This window comes from Hyla sarda, chromosome 3 (assembly GCF_029499605.1).
Source record: "Hyla sarda isolate aHylSar1 chromosome 3, aHylSar1.hap1, whole genome shotgun sequence".
NCBI classification, from domain to species: domain Eukaryota; kingdom Metazoa; phylum Chordata; class Amphibia; order Anura; family Hylidae; genus Hyla; species Hyla sarda.
The window spans coordinates 390,434,251-390,452,564 of NC_079191.1; the positions used below are offsets into that span (position 1 = coordinate 390,434,251).

Here is an 18,314-nt window from a genome sequence, read left to right on the forward strand (position 1 = left end):
AGACAATGCAGTAAGGCTTAGCAATGCCAATTACATATATTATACTGATGGAAGTGCGGATGTCAAGTGCTGTAATGTGATTGAATCAAAACACAATCACTCACCTGACAAACATACAGACACACCTTCAGCAACACAAACACAATACTGATATTGTGTATTTATTCATTTGACTTTCTTCAAGGGGAACTCTAGACCTCAACAACTGAGGCGACTGCTTAAATTAACCTCTTTTGCCCATTTTTATTGTGGCATTTACGTTTTTACCTCCTCGTCTTTTAAAAGACATAACTTTTATTTCTCTATTCAGAGACCCATACAAGGGCTTGTTTTTTTCATGACCAATTGTACTTTGCTCCGTACATTTTATGCTAAAATCAAAAAAAGTGTCATTACAACCAAAAAAATTACAATTTAGGGGGAGGGGGGAGTACCCCCCCCCCTCCATCCCCACATTTTTGCTATTTTTGATGAGTTTTATCAGAGGCATTTTTGTTTTAATGGGGCTTTTTGATCACTATTCTCACAATTTTATTTATCATTTATTTCATACTTTTTAAGTCCCCGTAGGGAACAACAGCAAATAATTTGATTGCTAATACTGAACAATGTTATGCAATTGCATAGCATTGCACAGTGTGATTGGCGCTCTCCTAACAAAGTCTGCCTTGACAGACTATAAGCAGACGGCACCAGAGCCAGGAACCAGAGAAGGTGAGGAGACCTCTGGCTGGTATGGGAACAGACTGGACCACAGAATATATGTTGCGAGGGTGCCAAGCTGTCATTCAAGGTCCTAAATAAGATGTCAAGTGCTAAGAAATGTATACCCTATTCGCAGGGCAGGAGATAAATGTCTGATCGCGGGAGGTCCGACCGCTGGGATCCCCCGTGATCTCCCGTATGGGGCCCCGACTTGGCGCCAGCTGAGCTGATGTGTGTGACGTTTCGCACACACACAGCAGGTTAGCTGGTTCAAAAACACCCCCTCTATTCATCTCTATGGGAGAGGCAAAGTCCCAGCAGCCGACCCCAGCAATCAGACATTTATCCACTCTCCGAATAGGGGATACATATCTTAGCACTGGGCATCTTCTTTAAGTCCTGTAATCAATATTAATCATGGCATTTAAGAGGTTAATGACTGGCATCGTCAGGATCGCTTTATAGACAAAATGCAGCTCAGGAAGTAAATTTATCTGGGCACAAGGACATACATTTACGTCTATTGTCCTTACAGGGTTAAGTAAAGTGCTGAAAGGTTTACATCCTGCTTCTGGTTTTGCTGTAAGCAGTATGTAGGGGTGAGCTGTGTAGACTAGGGATAAACCAGTCCAGCTTTCATGTCTACAGCAAACACAGTTAAAGAGTACCTGTCATCAACTAAACTTTCCCTGATCCCCCTCCCCATCTGTCCTTTACTCTAGCTATGCCTATCCCTGTGTTTATTGAGGTTTAAAATGCTGTGGAAATACCTTTTTTCGTCCCTCTTCATTAGCTCAGGAGCACTGTCTTTCTGAGGGGTGGAAGGAGGCGGGTCCCGGCAGGCATGATGTCACGTGAAGCCTGGCCGGGACTCTGCTTCTGCCAGTCTTCCTGTATGCTGCTCTCCCTCTGCAGCAGTGTTTCCCAACCAGGGTACCTCCAGCTGTTGCAAAACTACAACTCTCAGCATGCACAGAGCAGGGAGTGCAGTGAGGTAATACAATGTATAAGATAACGTGTGGTGAGGGGCAGGGAGAACACAGAGCAGGGGGGAGGTGACTGGCCTCTGTTATATGAGAGGCATGTGCAGGCTTGTAGCTCACAGTGAGCTGAGAGTACTGAACTTCCTGTGGAAGGACCAGTGCCCTTTCAGCATTAGTCCTAAAAGCTGTACACTTACTATGAAAAGCATAGGAAGCTGCCTGCAAACCAGGCATAGAAGAGAGACCCCTAGTGGCCAAAAGTATAAAATGAAAAAACTGGTATAAATATTAATATTTTTTTAATGAAGATATATTACAATATGTCTTCATTAATGATTATGAACAACATATTAAAAGATTTTGTTGAAGACAGGTACTCTTTAACCCCTTAAGGACATAGGGCGTATCCATACGCCCCCGTTTCCAAGTCCTTAAGGACCGAGGGCGTATGGATACGCCCTGAGCATTTCCGGCCCCCACCGCTAGCCGGAGGGGAGCCGGATGCCTGCTGAAATCGTTCAGCAGGCATCCCGGCATATCACCCAGGGGGGTCATTATGTCCCCCCATGTCGGCGATTGCCGCAGATCGCTGGACAATTCAGTCCAGCGATCTGCGGCGGATTCCGGGTCAATCGTGTCTCCAGTGACCCGATGACCCGGAATTACTGGCTGATCGGGGCCGTCAGAGACGGCCCCGAACAGCCAGAGTCTGCAGGAGTGAGGTGGCACTGGTGCCACCTCACGATCGCCCTGATTTGTCGGCCGGATTACCGGCCGACAAATCAGGGCGCCTGCTGCGGGTGTCACTCCCGCAACCCGCTCCGCCCCTCTTCCGGAGGACGTGAGCGGGTGCGGGAAGACGACCCCGGGTGCTGGGGACCCCGATCCCCGGCGTCCCTGTTGGGATCGGGGCCCCAGGAGCGACGGCGGCGGCGAGGGACAGTCCTGCAGTGTGGATCGTTGGAGGTGAGTGACAGCCTCCTGCTGTTGCTTAGCAACAGCTCCCAGCATGCAACAAGGGCATGCTGGGAGCTGTAGTTTTGCAACAGCTGGAGGCACATTCTTTCTATGGAAAAGTGTACCTTCAGCTGTTGTGTAACTACAACTCCCAGCTTGCACAATCAGCTAAAGTGCATGCTGGGAGTTGTAGTGGTGCATCTGGTGGTTGCATAACTACATCTCCCAGCATGCCCGTTGGCTGTCGGTGACTGCTGAGAGTTGTAGTTGTGCAACAGCTGAAGGCACACTGAGTTAAGTAGTAAACCAGTGTGTCTCCAGCTGTTGCATAACTACAATCCCCAGCATCCCCAGCCAATGTAGTATGCCTCCGGCTGTTGCATAACTACAAGACCCAGCATGCCCTTCCGCTGTCCGTACATGCTGGGGGTTGTAGCTTTTGCAACAGCTGAAGGCACACTGGTTGCAAAACACTGAGTTTGTTACCAAACTCGGTGTTTCACAACCTGTGTGTCTCCAGCTGTTGCAAAACTACAACTCCCAGCATGCACTGATCGACCGTACATCATCCACAGCTGTAATTAATTGTAAGTAATAGCGAGCACTATAAAGTTTGTGGTGCGGTGTTGTTCAGTAGTACCTCTTGAGAAAGGGAAACCGAAACGATCGTAGGGGTCTGGGCTCTGCAGCCTAATATGGGTAAGCTTACTATATGCACTTTATCTTACCAGTCTCTGTGTCTCTCTGCAGTCTGCATGGATCCATAGATAAGCGCTTGTGTTACTACTATATCATCACACTATCATTGCGCAATATTATATCTTTGTATATATATGCACATGCGAGTTGAAATTTATTTTAGCATTTGTTTGCACTAATTTATATTCTATTATACCCACAATTGTGGTCAGTGTATATTATAAATATCGTATATAGAGCACTTTAGTAGCAATAATTGATATGCAGTGCAGTTCTCTTAGAGACTGAGATATTATATTAATTACTTGTTACATCATATTATATGTTAGCCCATTGCAGCTGGCAGTAGCCCTATTTTTTTTTGTACTGGAATCTAACCTTAATCCCAATTTCAATTATTGGCGTCTGTTCACATTGTTTTTTAAAATTGTACTAATAAAATCATGATTTTAATTAAGGAGTTGTTTGAACTCGATTTTCTTTTTGTGTATATGGTATTATGAGTTCTCCTGTGTCCATGCAGGAATTAGTGTGCCCCCGATTGTATGCCATAGAGGCAAGGGGTGATCATGCACGTTTAATGCTAGAACCTGTATTAATTAAAAAACATGCTGGGAGTTGTAGTTTTGCAACAGCTGGATGTTCCCCCCAATGTGAACGTACAGGGTACACTCACATGGGCGGAGGATTACAGTAAGTATCCGGCTGCAAGTTTGAGCTGCGGCAAATTTTCTGCTGCAGCTCAAGCTGCCAGCGAGAAACTACTGTGAACCCCCGCCCGTGTGACTGTACCCTAAAAACACTACACTACCACAAAATAAAATAAAAAGTAAAAAACACTACATATACACATACCCCTACACAGCCCCCCTCCCCTCCACAATAAAAATGAAAAACGTCTGGTACGCCACTGTTTCCAGAACGGAGCCTCCAGCTGTTGCAAAACAACTACTCCCAGTATTGCCAGATAGCCACTGACTGTCCAGGCATGCTTGGAGTTTTACAACAGCTGGAGGCCCCCTGCTTGGGAATCACTGGCGTAGAATACCCCCATGTCCACCCCTATGCAATCCCTAATTTAGGCCTCAAATGCGCATGGCACTCTCACTTTGGAGCCCTGTCGTATTTCAAGGCAACAGTTTAGGGCCACATATGGGGTATCGCCGTACTCGGGAGAAATTGGGCTTCAAATTTTGTGGGGTATTTTCTGCTATTACCCTTTTTAAAAATGTAAATTTTTTGGGAAAACAAGCATTTTAGGTTAAAAAAATTTTTTTTTTTACATATACAAAAGTCATGAAACACCTGTGGGGTATAAAGGTTCACTTAACCCCTTGTTACGTTCCCCGAGGGGTGTAGTTTCCAAAATGGTATGCCATGTGTTTATTTTTTTTTTTGCTGTCCTGGCACCATAGGGGCTTCCTAAATGCGGCATACCCCCAGAGCAAAATTTGCTTTCAAAAAGCCAAATGTGACTCCTTCTCTTCTGAGACCTGTAGTGCGCCAGCAGAGCACTTTTCACCCCCATATGGGGTGTTTTCTGAATCGGGAGAAATTGGGCTTCAAATTTTGGGGTGTGTTTTCTGCTATTATCCTTTTTAAAAATTTAAAAATTTTGGTAAACCAAGCATTTTAGGTAAAATTTTTTTTTTTTTTTCACATATGCAAAAGTCGTGAAACACCTGTAGGGTATTAAGGTTTACATTACCCCTTGTTACGTTCCCCGAGGGGTCTAGTTTCCAAAATGGTATGCCATGTGTGTTTTTTTTTTTTGCTGTTCTGGCACCATAGGGGCTTCCTAAATGCGGCATGCCCCCAGAGCAAAATTTGCTTTCAAAAAGCCAAATGTGACTCCTTCTCTTCTGAGACCTGTAGTGCACCAGCAGAGCACTTTTCACCCCCATATGGGGTGTTTTCTGAATCGGGAGAAATTGGGCTTCAAATTTTGGGGGGTATTTTCTGCTATTACCCTTTTTAAAAATTAAAAAATTTTGGTAAACCAAGCATTATAGGTAAAAAAAAATTTTTTTCCTCACATATGCAAAAGTCGTGAAACACCTGTAGGGTATTAAGGTTTACATTACCCCTTGTTACGTTCCCCGAGGGGTCTAGTTTCCAAAATGGTATGCCATGTGTGTTTTTTTTTTGCTGTTCTGGCACCATAGGGGCTTCCTAAATGCGGCATGCCCCCAGAGCAAAATTTGCTTTCAAAAAGCCAAATGTGACTCCTTCTCTTCTGAGACCTGTAGTGCACCAGCAGAGCACTTTTCACCCCCATATGGGGTGTTTTCTGAATCGGGAGAAATTGGGCTTCAAATTTTGGGGGGTATTTTCTGCTATTACCCTTTTTAAAAATGTAAAATTTTTGGGAAACCAAGCATTTTAGGTAAAAAAAATATATATTTTTTTTACATATGCAAAAGTCGTGAAACACCTGTAGGGTATTAAGGTTCACTTTACCCCTTGTTACGTTCCCTGAGGGGTCTAGTTTCCAAAATGGTATGCCATGTGTGTTTTTTTGCTGTTCTGGCACCATAGGGGCTTCCTAAAAGTGACATGCCCCCCAAAAACCATTTGACGCTCCTTCCCTTCTGAGCCCTCTACTGCGCCCGCTGAACAATTAACAGACATATGAGGTATGTGCTTACTCGAGAGAAATTGGGTTTCAAATACAAGTAAAAATTTTCTCCTTTTTACCCCTTGCAAAAATTCAAAAATTGGGTCTACAAGAACATGCGAGTGTAAAAAATGAAGATTTTGAATTTTCTCCTTCACTTTGCTGCTATTCCTGTGTAACACCTAAAGGGTTAATACACTTACTGAATGTCATTTTGAATACTTTGGGGGTGTAGTTTTTATAATGGGGTCTTTTATGGGGTATTTCTAATATGAAGACCTTCAAATCCACTTCAAACCTGAACTGGTCCATGAAAAATAGCGAGTTTGAAAATTTTGTGAAAAATTTCAAAATTGCTGCTGAACTTTGAAGCCCTCTGGTGTCTTCCAAAAGTAAAAACTCATAAATGTTATGATGCAAACATAAAGTAGACATATTGTATATGTGAACCCAAAAAAATAATATTTTGAATATCCATTTTCCTTACAAGCAGAGAGCTTCAAAGTTAGAAAAATGCAACATTTTCATTTTTTTCATCAAATTTGGTGATTTTTCACCAAGAAAGGATGCAAGTTACCATAAAATTTTACCACTAAGCTAAAGTAGAATATGTCACGAAAAAACAATCTCAGAATCAGAATGATAACATTCCAGAGTTATTAATGTTTTAAGTGACAGTGGTCAGAATTGCAAAAAACGCTCCGGTCCTTAAGGTGAAAAAGGGCTCGGTCCTTAAGGGGTTAAGCTTTAATTTAAATAGTGGTGAAAAAGTTATCCTGTGATTGGTAACTATGAGCAACAAGGCCAGTTTCGACAAATAAACCAATGGTGTTTCCCTGATATCTTTACTCTGGGACTTTGGGGGAGATTCATCAATACCTGTGCTGAGGAAAAGTTGACCAGTTGTCCATAGCAACCAATCAGATCAAACGCGATCTGATTGGTTGCTTTGGGAAACTGGTCAACTTTTCTTCTGTACAGGTTTTGATGAATCTCCCCCTTTATTGCAGCAGGAAAGTGAAGGCTTTGCTTCTTACAGTACAGAAGTGAACTGAAGCAATTGTTAGGTTCTGGAGAACCCATTAAAGAGAGGTGGTGGGAAGAGAAAAGGGTAATTTCACAAGGCCAACAATTTCAATAACATTTCATGAAGATTTAAAACCATCTCTGACAGCAATAAACAACAATATTCCAACTGGGATACAGACTTTGTGACTTTATAGAGAAGGAAATTGTGGACAGGTGGATTGTATCCTTCTCCTCTGTCAATATTACTCACTGTAATTTACTCCTTCCAAACCTCATTGTCAAATTTTCTCTTAAAGGGGTACGCAACTGGCCAGTGTTCGGAAGTAAAAGTTTCGAGCGCTGTTTTTGCGCTGCGGGGATCGGCCATGCCCCTCATGACATCACGGCCACGCCCTCTCAATGCAAGTCTATGGGAGGGGGCGTGACGGCTGCCTTTTACTTCCAAACACTGGCCAGTGGGGTACCCCTTTAAGCTGGCCTTACTATAACATAGATGTCAACATTCCACCAACAACTCTATGTCCCGATTCCCCCAATATTCTCAATGAGGAAGGGAAAGAAAGCCACTGACTGACTCCTCTGGTGGCAGCATATCTTCTCGAGGACAAAAGAAGAAGGAAGTTAAACTCCACCATGCCCAATCCTTTTCTCCACCAATATCTGCAATCAGGAGGCCACCATACACATTGGATTGTGGTCCAGTCCTGCCGAATATGGTGGGTTCACAGGACACTTACCTAATGTGTATGGCCAGCTTAACTAACATGATGATACCTTGGTTTACAAAGACCGTGCCAAGTCCCCCCCCCCCCCCTACTACAGTATTAGGAGCAGGGTGGGCTGTTCAACTTCTTCTTGAGGTGTTTGCAACATACATTGATGAGAATTACACACACGAGGCAAAACCGGGACTTGGTTTCTTGTTTGTAGGAAAGCCACAGTGAAGTGCTCATGCTTTCTAAGGCAACCATTTTGACACTCAGCTGACCTGGGATAGTGGTGGTGCTGTTAAAGCCACTGTCATCCACGGGTCCAAAGAAATCAAGATTCAGAAGAGTAGACCCTCCACTAGCTTGAAATACATTGACAGTGTTGGGTATCCAGCCGTAAAGAAGATAAGGCAGGGGAAGGGTTTTTTGTGTTAAAAAACGGGGGAGGGGGGTAAGACATACACACTTAAACATGCATATTATTACAATCGTATAAACCACAGTGTGAAACCACCAACATCTTACATGGTTATTGACAAAAGAGAGTTGGAAACGTCATAGTCCTTAATTCAAAGTTAATGAAACACAAATCTCCAACAGGTATTAAACTTTTTACATTTAACTTTCTGGTAAACAGGTTAAAATAAGAAAGAAAACACACAATTCTACTGCTTAAAGGGAAACAGCCCAGTGTATCTGCACAACTCCCAACTTGTAAGAATACACGCCATATAGATGATCCACCGTATTCCCGCCGTACCCCATTCATTTCAATAAACCGGACAAGTCAGCTAGTGACTTCGGTCAGGTCATTTTTAACTGTATTTGTTTTGTTGACAGACTAAAAACTGGTCTGCTGTATACCCAAAATGTAGAGTAAATTCACCCTTAGGATGGAGTCAAAGTAAAATTGCTGGCTGGAATTATTCCGGTCGGATATTCCGACAGCGGCCCATCCCCATAGACCGCAATATCTTCCACTCAGCATTCCGCTGAAAGAATGAGCAAGATCATGCTTTTGGCGGTGGAGACTAAGCGCCTGAAGCTCCAATGCTTAAATTCCGTAGTGTGCACTGTGTAATGGAATCCTATTGACAGCAATGGAACTCTGCTACTCCGGAACTTCCAATCGCTGTTTCTAAGTGGAATTACACTGGGAAATTCCTCAGTGTGAACCTGATTCTGTTATATTATAAGCAAGGTATGTTGCTATGTACACAATGCTAATGTTCGTCCTCAGATAGGATTACGTAGAGGTGCTACGTTTTCTCAGAAATAAATAAAACCATATTTGCTCATGCTATTTATACACTTAGGGTTAGCGCCTAGATCAGAACTGCTATTGCTACATTTGGATACATGGATAAACAGCCCTGTGAGCTAGCTACCAAATGAAGATCTGGAATCCTATAAAGGCTTTTTTTCTTCAAACTTGTCCAGACCAATGTCGCCATTTAAAAAAATGAAAAGCTACTGGACTTACCTCCCACCGCTCCCCTGGTATCCTGCTTTGTCCTCCGCTGCGCTCATCTTCCTCCTTCTTGTGGTCGACATGTCACACAGCAGATCAGCTAATCATCGGCCACAGCAATGTCCCACCTCAGACGGTATTAGGCTGATCTGTGGGGTTACCGAAAAGTTGGTGCGTCTTATACGGCAAATACCTGTCCAATCGTGGCGGTCCCTGCGGCCATCAACGGCCGGGATCCACGGCTAATACAGGACATCACCGATCGCGGTGATGCCCTGTATTAACCCTTCAGATGCTGACCGCCGCGTCTGAAGCAAAAATAACACTAACCCAGCTGTTCAGTCGGGCTGTTCGGGACCACCATGGTGAAATTGCGGCATCACGAACAGCTTACAGGACACCGGGAGGGACCATATCTGCCTCCTAGGTGTCTGCTCCGTGCCGGGATCCCCTGCATGGCCGGCGCTCTCCTTCGTCGTCATCATGTCGTCCCGTCATCCAATAGGAGCGGCGTGCGGAGCAACGTGATGGCGGCGATGGAGAGCGAGGATACCCGGCAGCGGAGACGTTCCAGAGCGACGGGGACACCCCGGGGATGTGGCGACAGCGATTGAGGGAGACATCCAGGGTAGCGGTGACGGGTCCGGAGCGGCGGGGACACGTGAGTATTACCTCCTATACCAGTGGTCTTCAACCTGCGGACCTCCAGATGTTGTAAAACTACAACTCCCAGTATCCTATAAAAAGGTGCGTCTTATATGCCGGAGCGTCTTATATGACGAAAAAATACGGTAAATATGGAGTCCCGACACCAGGAAGAAGATCTGGGCTCAGTACATTACACTGCAGCTTAGCCAATCACTAGCCGGGTTGACCACAAAAAGCAGGAAGAGGATCGCAGCGGAGAAAAGGATACTGAAGGCATCGGGGCAGTTAAGTGCTGTACTACCTCTTTAAGCTAAGCTAACATGCTTCCAGCTTAGGTTTAATTCTTGTTTGGTGTTAGGAGCACCAAAACATGTTAGTCAAGTAATGTGTCATTTTAGTTTTTTTGTCTATCAGGATATTTTTATCTTTATCTTCTCTGGATTTTTTTAAACCACCTTTAAAAATGCTTTCCTCCAAGATTTTATTTAATTGTACTAAACAGATGGACTTCATTCCTATACACTAACACAGGTAATGTGTTATTATAATAATTTATAATATAGGCCTTGGAGATTTTTATATTTACAGAGTTATTTAAGTTCATACTGTGAAAATAAGCTGGAATGTTTCCCTTTAATACAACTAATGGCAGATTAAAAGACAACACACACACAACACTACAATAAAGAAAGGAAACACCGCATGACAGAATAAGCAAGACAAGCAGTTCATTCAGGCTTTCATTCATGAATAGTCATATAGGCTATCCGCTACCAAAAATGGTTGGTAACGGGTATTAAGCACTGAAGGGTTTTTCTCCAAAAATATAAAAATAAAATGAAATTAAGTTTTATTATAGACAACCGTTAACTTTTTTTTTCGGTTAACTTTCTGTGTGAAAAATATATTCCAACCTGGAAATCACAAGCAAGTAGGTCATGATAGATCTTGCTCTATCTACATTTAGTAACATGTTGGGTGGCTTCTTAAAGGGGTATTGCCGTTGTAATATCTTAGGCTATGTTCACGTGGCGGAAAATGTGCAGAATTTTCACCCTGAAAACAAGGGTGAACATTCTGCACATTTGCATGTTCTACCGGCTACCGTTCTACTAGAATCGCTGCTCGGAAATGCATAGTCTCCATAGACCACAATGCATTTTTGAGCAGAATCTGCTGCTTATATAGTCTCACTGCTATGGCTAGTGGAAGTCACTAGGAACAATCCTCTATTACATTCATAAGCATTAATAAGGCAAAATGATAATGGTTAACCCCTCAAAAAGGTGTATCTGACATGATCTATAGTTTGATTGGTATTTCCATAAAGCATTAGGGGTTAGTGATTTGACTGAATATGCAACACCTGCATGTTACAGATAAGTCCTACATCTTTGATAGCTGTCAGTCAACCATTTAGCAGACACTTTTTTTTTTTTTCTTTCACCTCCTCCAATACACATGAATTCACGCTTGGTTTGTGTGTGCATTGGGTTCTCAAAAGGGTAAGAGGAGTAAGCAGCTTCCACACCTCTCTGCTGGGGTCTTATCTCCTATGACAGCAAAGGATGAAAATGTTGATAGAAATGGGATAGGAATAAGGCTATCCTTCATATAAGATAGGGCCAGGGACTTTTCATAGTATTCAAAATATTGGGCAGACTAGATGGGCCAAATGGTTCTTATCTACCGACACATTCTATGTTAAAGGGGTACTCCGTCGGTAAGACATCTTATCTCCTATCCAAAGGACAGCGGTCACGCCCCCTCCCATTGAGGGGGCGGAACGTGACATCACACGGGGGCGGGGCTGTGACGTCACAATGCTCCGGCCCCCGTGATCGCCAGTAATCAGTAATCGTAACACGCTCCGGGGACTGATTATAACAGGGTGCTGTGTGCAAGATCACGTGGGGGCCCCAGCGATCAGGCATCTTATCCCCTATCCTTTGGATAGGGAATAAGATGTCTTAGCGCAGGAGTACCCCTTTAAAATTCACCATGGCCAATCCTTCTTTGCCCCCTGACACTACGGTTGAGCTGGGACATCCTTACCAACATTAGATTGTTTGGTCAAAACACATATGGGCACTTTTAAGGTGCTCATATACCTTACTTATAAGCCGGCTGAACTCGCTGACTACAGAAAGACCAGCCAATTCATTCAAGTGTATGGTATCCTTCCAACTTTCTCCGAAAGACGAACTGGGAGAGAAAGATCAGGCATGTTGTTCTCTGAGAGACAAAGTTGTCTGGCAGCGGCCTTCCTTTCCTCTCTCCATTGAGAACACATGAACATTCAGACATGCTGAACCCTCCTGTGTATTGGGAGGTGGACTGATATTGCTGTCAACCGAATGAACATTTGGCTGACAGCTATTGAAGGTGTATGGTCACCCTTAAGTAAAGATTTATCAACAAAAGTGTATCTGAGGTACCTTTTCTACTAAGGGAGCAGCCACATCCTTACCTATGTAGTTTGAAAGCAACAAGAGATAACACAAACATACTAGTTTACTACACCTTACAGTCTTTACCTTCATCCATCCCTTGGCTGTCACTTGTGTGGATATCTAACAGCAGTAAGGATTACAAAGGTAACAACTAGTAAGTATGTGTTGTAAGATGTAATATAGTGAAGAGACTTTAGGCTAAGAATATAGAAGTTTGAGAATTTCAATATCAAGAAAAAAATGCAAACTTAACGTACCTCGTTCTTCAACTGGCAATAGATTAATTAATTAATAAATAAATAAATAAATAAATAAGTAAATTAATAAATAAATGACCATATAAAACTGGACCTAAACAGATAGGGTTAGAACCTAATGCTTTAACCCAGTGACCAATGTCAGAGCTTCGGACTGTCGCTGTGTTACATTTTACAATATGCTGTTGTATAATACATTCATCATGCGGAGCAAAGAATGAAGGAAAGAAAGCCTGAATTTCCCAAGGAGACACTGACAAGACAAGAGGAAGGGTCAGCAGAGAGAAGACTGGGCGGACACTGAAGCTTTCTTATGTCTAGCTCTTTTGTGACAGGTTCTATGGAGAGACGTACCATCTAAGGGGTTGGTAAGGCCACTGGTACTCCAGTCAAACTGGACAGGTGGGAGAGATTCCTGCATGAGAAAGAATAGACAGATTAGTAATCCATTATAACAATAATAAAGAGGATAATACAAGAAAACTTTCTTTGCACAAGCATCTCCCTTACATGCCAACTTATAAAATCCACATAGTACTCAATTATATCCATTACCCAAATCCCTACTATACAAGTTATTATTGCTCTGGGGCAGTGAATTGCAATCTGCAGCTCTTATACAACTACGACTCCCAGTATTCTCCAATACACGTTATTGCTCTAAGGCAGTTATTTGCAACCTGTCGCTCCCTGGCCCTTGCAAAACTAAGACTCCCAGCATGCCCTGACAGCCTTCGGCTGTCAGGGCATGCTGGGAGTCGTAGTTTTTCAACAGCTGGGAGCAAGAACCAGGAGCTGTAGTCTTGCAAAAGCTGAAAGCGACAAAGCAGAACACAAGTAATAAAGAGAAAAATTATGGAACCTGAATCATACTAGAGAATAGATCAATGCAATAGAATAACATGTAAGGGGTCTCACAGGACAATTCATTTTTTAAATAGCAGCTGCCCCCCAATGAGCCAATTGACAGAGGGATTTGTGGATAATGTGACCCCAAGCATTCAGGAGTGATGAGGGTAAAGCACAAGCCGTGTACAGGAAATGTTATATTGTTGACCTGGTTGAATGTTTGTCTGACTATGTAATATAAAGCCATGAGGAGCTCTCATAAGGTACTAAAATGTGGTCCTGAATAGGGGACCCATCTATGAAGCTTGTAAGGCCAGGTTCACATCAGCATCTAACTCCATTCGTTGAGTCCGTTCAAATGATTGAAGTAAGGCAAAGTTCAAACTGTTTTTCTCCATCCTGTTTTGGGTCTGTTCGAGTGGACCCAAAACGGGTGTGTCAGCACAATTGACACCAACGGGTCCCAACGAATCCCACAGACATGAATGGAGACCATCAGTGATTCGAGTATTTTACCTAATCTGAGTCAAGAAAACGAATAGGCCCTTAAGCAGATAAAAAATAAAGCAGTAATTTTTTCTCAACTCAACTCCAGCAAAACAGACATCAGGTGGAAACCACCCATTTAAAGTCAATGGAATGGGACCCGTCAGGACACGGAGTCCATTGTGCATCAAGACCATCCAGCTCCATTGTTTGTCTCTGAAACAGACTCTGCGATGGAGCTCTCCTAAACGGAGATGTGAACTTAGCTTACTAAGTAATGTGGCGCTAAACAATGTATCCCCAATGCAAAGAATAGGGGATAAGTGTCTGATTGCAGGGGGTGGGGGGCTGGTCCGACCACTGGGACCCTCTGTGTCTCTGTGCATGGAGCAATCTCCCCTCCAAACAAGGAGGCTGTCGTCCCCTGCACTAAGCGGTGGTCAACACGTCCCTCCATGTATCTCTATGGGAGAGCTGGAGATACACAAAGGCTGTATCGCCGGCTCTCCCATAGAGATGCATGGGGGGGAGTTGGCCACCGTTTCCTGCAGGGGTCGACACAGCTATGTTCATGCGAAGAGCTAGGTGCTGTGCAGACACTTATCCCCTATCCTTTGAATTGGGGATAAGTTGTTTAGTACCACAGTTCTCTTAATAGAATGGGGAACTTGTCCGGAGAGTATTTTTCTATGTTCTTACCTCCCCTTCTTGGTGCACTTCAATGTCTATCTAAGATCAGTTATATAACTTAGTGATTGGGTTTTACAGATCTATGTTGAAGGTGAAATTTCAGAAGCAGCATCTAGTTAAGGAAATATTTCGCTCACTGGTAGAATATTTTAAGTGTTTTTACAGGATTTGATAAACAAAGCTGATTTCCATCAAAAAACAGTAGCACAGCTGTCCACAGGTTGTGTGCGGTATTACAGCTCAGTTTCATTGAAGTGAATAGCTTTTTTTTTTATTCCTGGATAACCTCTTCGAAGTATTGTTTACATATTCAAGATGTTGTCTGGGATTTTAAGAAAGTTGCCTAAGAGCAGAAAATGTTACAAAATAAAAATAACCATTTCTCACCCAATATATTCCCTGCCGTTTGGTGGTCTTTGGCAGTCCTGTGGCGATGAGATGGACCCGCATTATTCACGTGCCTTCTGCAGCCAATCACTGGCTTCAGCCGCAATGTCTGCATGTATGATGAGAGACCGCAGGGGGCTATGATTGGCTTAAGCAGTCATGTGAGTCACTACAGGACTGCCAGGGACCAGTAAAGCAGTGGTGATGGAACAGCTGGGGTTTGAACAGGTTTTAGGACGTTTTCTGCTCTTACCTTTAAAGGTGTGAGCAGTCCAGCCTCTTCATTGTTTACCAGCGTTTGCCTTATGCATTGACCAAGCACTTCTGCAGGTACAAGTGCTGGTAAAAACTAAAGAGGTTGCGGTGCTCGCATATGCCGACTGGTGGGGGTACCCTGAACCCCTGCCGAGGATAGGCCACTAGTTTTATAGGACTGGGTAACCATTTTAAAGTGAATCTACTATGTTCTTTCTGCTTTTTAAAAACTTCCATCAATTTCGTAGCCCACTGCTAAAGTGAGAAGACTACAGATTTGCCCCAACTCCCATGAAAGTCTATGGGACTGCCAGCAGTTCGGTAGATTGCTCACTTTAGCTAAATGTGTTACATGTTGGACCGGTTGGAGGAAACTTCTGCAACCACAGACTGCACAGCAGTGTTGACACTGTATAAGTAATGGAGACTGTAACAATCTGCCACGTCTGAAGATAACCTTTATACAGTGGGGCTAATCTGCTGCTTTAATGTGCAAAAACACTAGACTTAAAGGGATATTAATACATTTGAGCTGGCTGTTTTAGACAGTATGTGTCACTCCCATTCATGTTAAAGGGAGATGCGCAAAAGCAAGTTATGTTATTTCAATAACATCCAATTTTGGGCAGCAGTGTAGTTCAGCATGCTATGCTATCTATTCCATGCATCTATGACAGTCAAATGTTTAATGCGTCATGTTAATGCATTAAGATGTTTATGAAATGTTTGACCTGTTTCACCATTCCTCTGCCTTTGGTATAAAGTGCACAGGCTCACATACTGCTATTCCAGCTTAAAGGGATACCCCGCTGGAAAACTTTTTTTTTTTTTTTTTTACTAACTGGTGCCAGAAAGTTAAACAGATTTGTAAATTACTTCTATATAAAATCTTAACCCTTCCAGTACTTAACAGCTGCTGTATGATCCACAGGAAGATCTTTTCTTTTTCAATTTCTTTTCTGTCTGACCACAGTGTTCTCTGCTGACCCCTCTGTCCATGTCAGGAACAGTCCACAGTAGGAGCTAATCCCCATAGCAAACCTATCCTGCTGTAGACAATTCATGACATTGACAGAGGTGTCAGCAGAGAGCACTGTGGTCAGACAGAAAGGAAATTCAAAAAGAAAATAACTTCCTCTGAAGCATACAGCAGCTGATAAATACAGGATGGATTAATATTTTTTAAATAGAAGTGATTTACAAATCTGTCTAACTTTCTGGCACCAGTTGATTTAAGAAAAAAAAATGTTTTCCAGCAGAGTACCCCTTTAATGGTAATTACAGAGCAAATGAATGGATGAGAGCTCCACAGTAAAGAACTGGACACTTACATGTACCTGTAACTGATCAGAAGAACAAATACTGTCATCTGGAGGAACAGGAGACGATTGCCCTATTGATGCTATTTTTTCTGCAGCAGATAAAGGCTTGAGAGGTTCCTTAGTGGGCTCCAGCATACCCTATACCATCACCAACAGGTAAAAAAACAAAAAACAATTACATAATGTAAAACTAACATCAAACGCCATAGTACTTCTGCAAAACAATGTGCCAAACACCCTCTTGTGGCTGTACTGTATATAGGTTAAATCCGAAACAGAAATTCAGCAACATTCTGAAACATCCTGAGCTGAGAATAGAAAGGGTGCATTGGAAAACTGTGTCTCATCTACCAGGATCTAAACAGGCCCCGGGGCGGCATCCACAGATTGCATTATTATAGGGCGAGGAAAAAATCATATCCAGGGTCCACAATCCACAGTCTGTAGACTCTCTGGGGACAATCAGCTGCTGGTGCTGCCACCGACCCTAGAACTAAAGATTACTAAACTCTGCAACAGCGATCAATCTATACAAGTGCATGTTGTCTTTATATTTTACAGGACATGGTATACATTAATAAGGGTTTGGCCCCAGGACTTACAGTCAAGACGTGTTTCACGCTGACCAAGTATCTGCTTCCCGTATGCCATACTGTTCTGCTATATGTCTCTTATGGCAGGAATTAGGGGCTTAGTGCATAGTTTATATATTCCTCAGATGTGATTCTGCTGCTATGGCCCCTGGGGCCAGGAATCCCCGTCCACCTACAGTGTATGGACTGAGTCTGTTGGTCTATCGAAGGGATATTTTAGAGGCACCTCTCTAATGCTCTTACTGTTGATACAGGTCTACAATCAGGCTGTTCTGCTGGCTTCTAGCAGAGCCGGAGTACTAGAATTTTCATCCCTCTCTTCAGCCAGAGTAGTTTTACTTGTTACCATTCAGGTTCATGCTCTTAATTAATTGGTTAAAAATCAGTATAAATATAAATAAATAAAAAATGCATTGCTTACCAGACCAGCTGCATACATGGGAACAATAACAGGCTGCTTCTTGTTTCCTGTAAAGAGCTAAAAACAATAAATCAATTACTACAAAACAATATTAATGAAGAGATATCATCAATTAAGTAGTCATTACATTTTAAAGTGATCAAGGTGGGTTAAAAAAAGAAAAAAAAGCAGTCTTCGCCATGTCTGATCCCCCGTTGCTGCTGTTCTGATGGCGCCCAGTCCCTGTTAATCATCACTTCTTGGTCTCCTGATACCCAGGAAATGCCTGCTTAGCCAACCGCTGCCCATGCTGTGACCCACCCTAGTCAGTGATTGGTTGAACTCCCTTGTTTCAAGAGACCAGGAGATAAAGATTTGGCACCAAAAAAAGTGCAACAGCTATAGAGAGCAACAAGGACAAACAGGGATCAACTACCTAGGGATCAACAACTTAATATGGGACGGTTTTATTTAAAGATTCTTTGATGCATACAAGGTAAATCCCTGAAGAACCGTAATCTTTTTAATCAGAAACAAGTTGGGTAAGAAAAAGGTTATGTATTTTTAAGCCAGGTGTAATATTGGAGCATACGAACTGGATATGCACAGAAATGTATATGGAACAAATTCATTTTGAACCTGGACGTATGTACTTCAGTTATAGGTAAGACACTTGTAGTACCTCGATTTGACATACTACAAGTAGGCTCATTTGTTATTGAGGGATTTATTGAGGGATATTGAGGGATTCCATTGTACTACTACTTGGAGAGAAATGTTATTAAGTAATAGTAAATGTTATG

General features: G+C 42.8%; 1 protein-coding gene across 4 annotated transcripts in view; it reads right to left on the reverse strand.

The window, feature by feature from the left end:
- The window catches only part of AFTPH (aftiphilin), a 174,014-nt gene that overhangs the window by 11,309 nt on the left and 144,391 nt on the right, over positions 1-18,314 (reverse strand). Inside the window, exons 5-8 of one of the 4 annotated variants that reach the window (XM_056567961.1) lie at positions 17,533-17,589; positions 16,534-16,656; positions 12,884-12,944; positions 7,979-8,062 (exon numbers count right to left, since the gene is read on the reverse strand). In XM_056567961.1, the coding sequence (XP_056423936.1) occupies positions 7,979-8,062; positions 12,884-12,944; positions 16,534-16,656; positions 17,533-17,589 (325 nt within the window). Of the gene's footprint in view, positions 1-7,978; positions 8,063-12,883; positions 12,945-16,527; positions 16,657-17,532; positions 17,590-18,314 lie in introns of all 4 variants that reach the window. The other 3 variants (XM_056567960.1, XM_056567963.1, XM_056567962.1) reach the window with 3 other exon arrangements.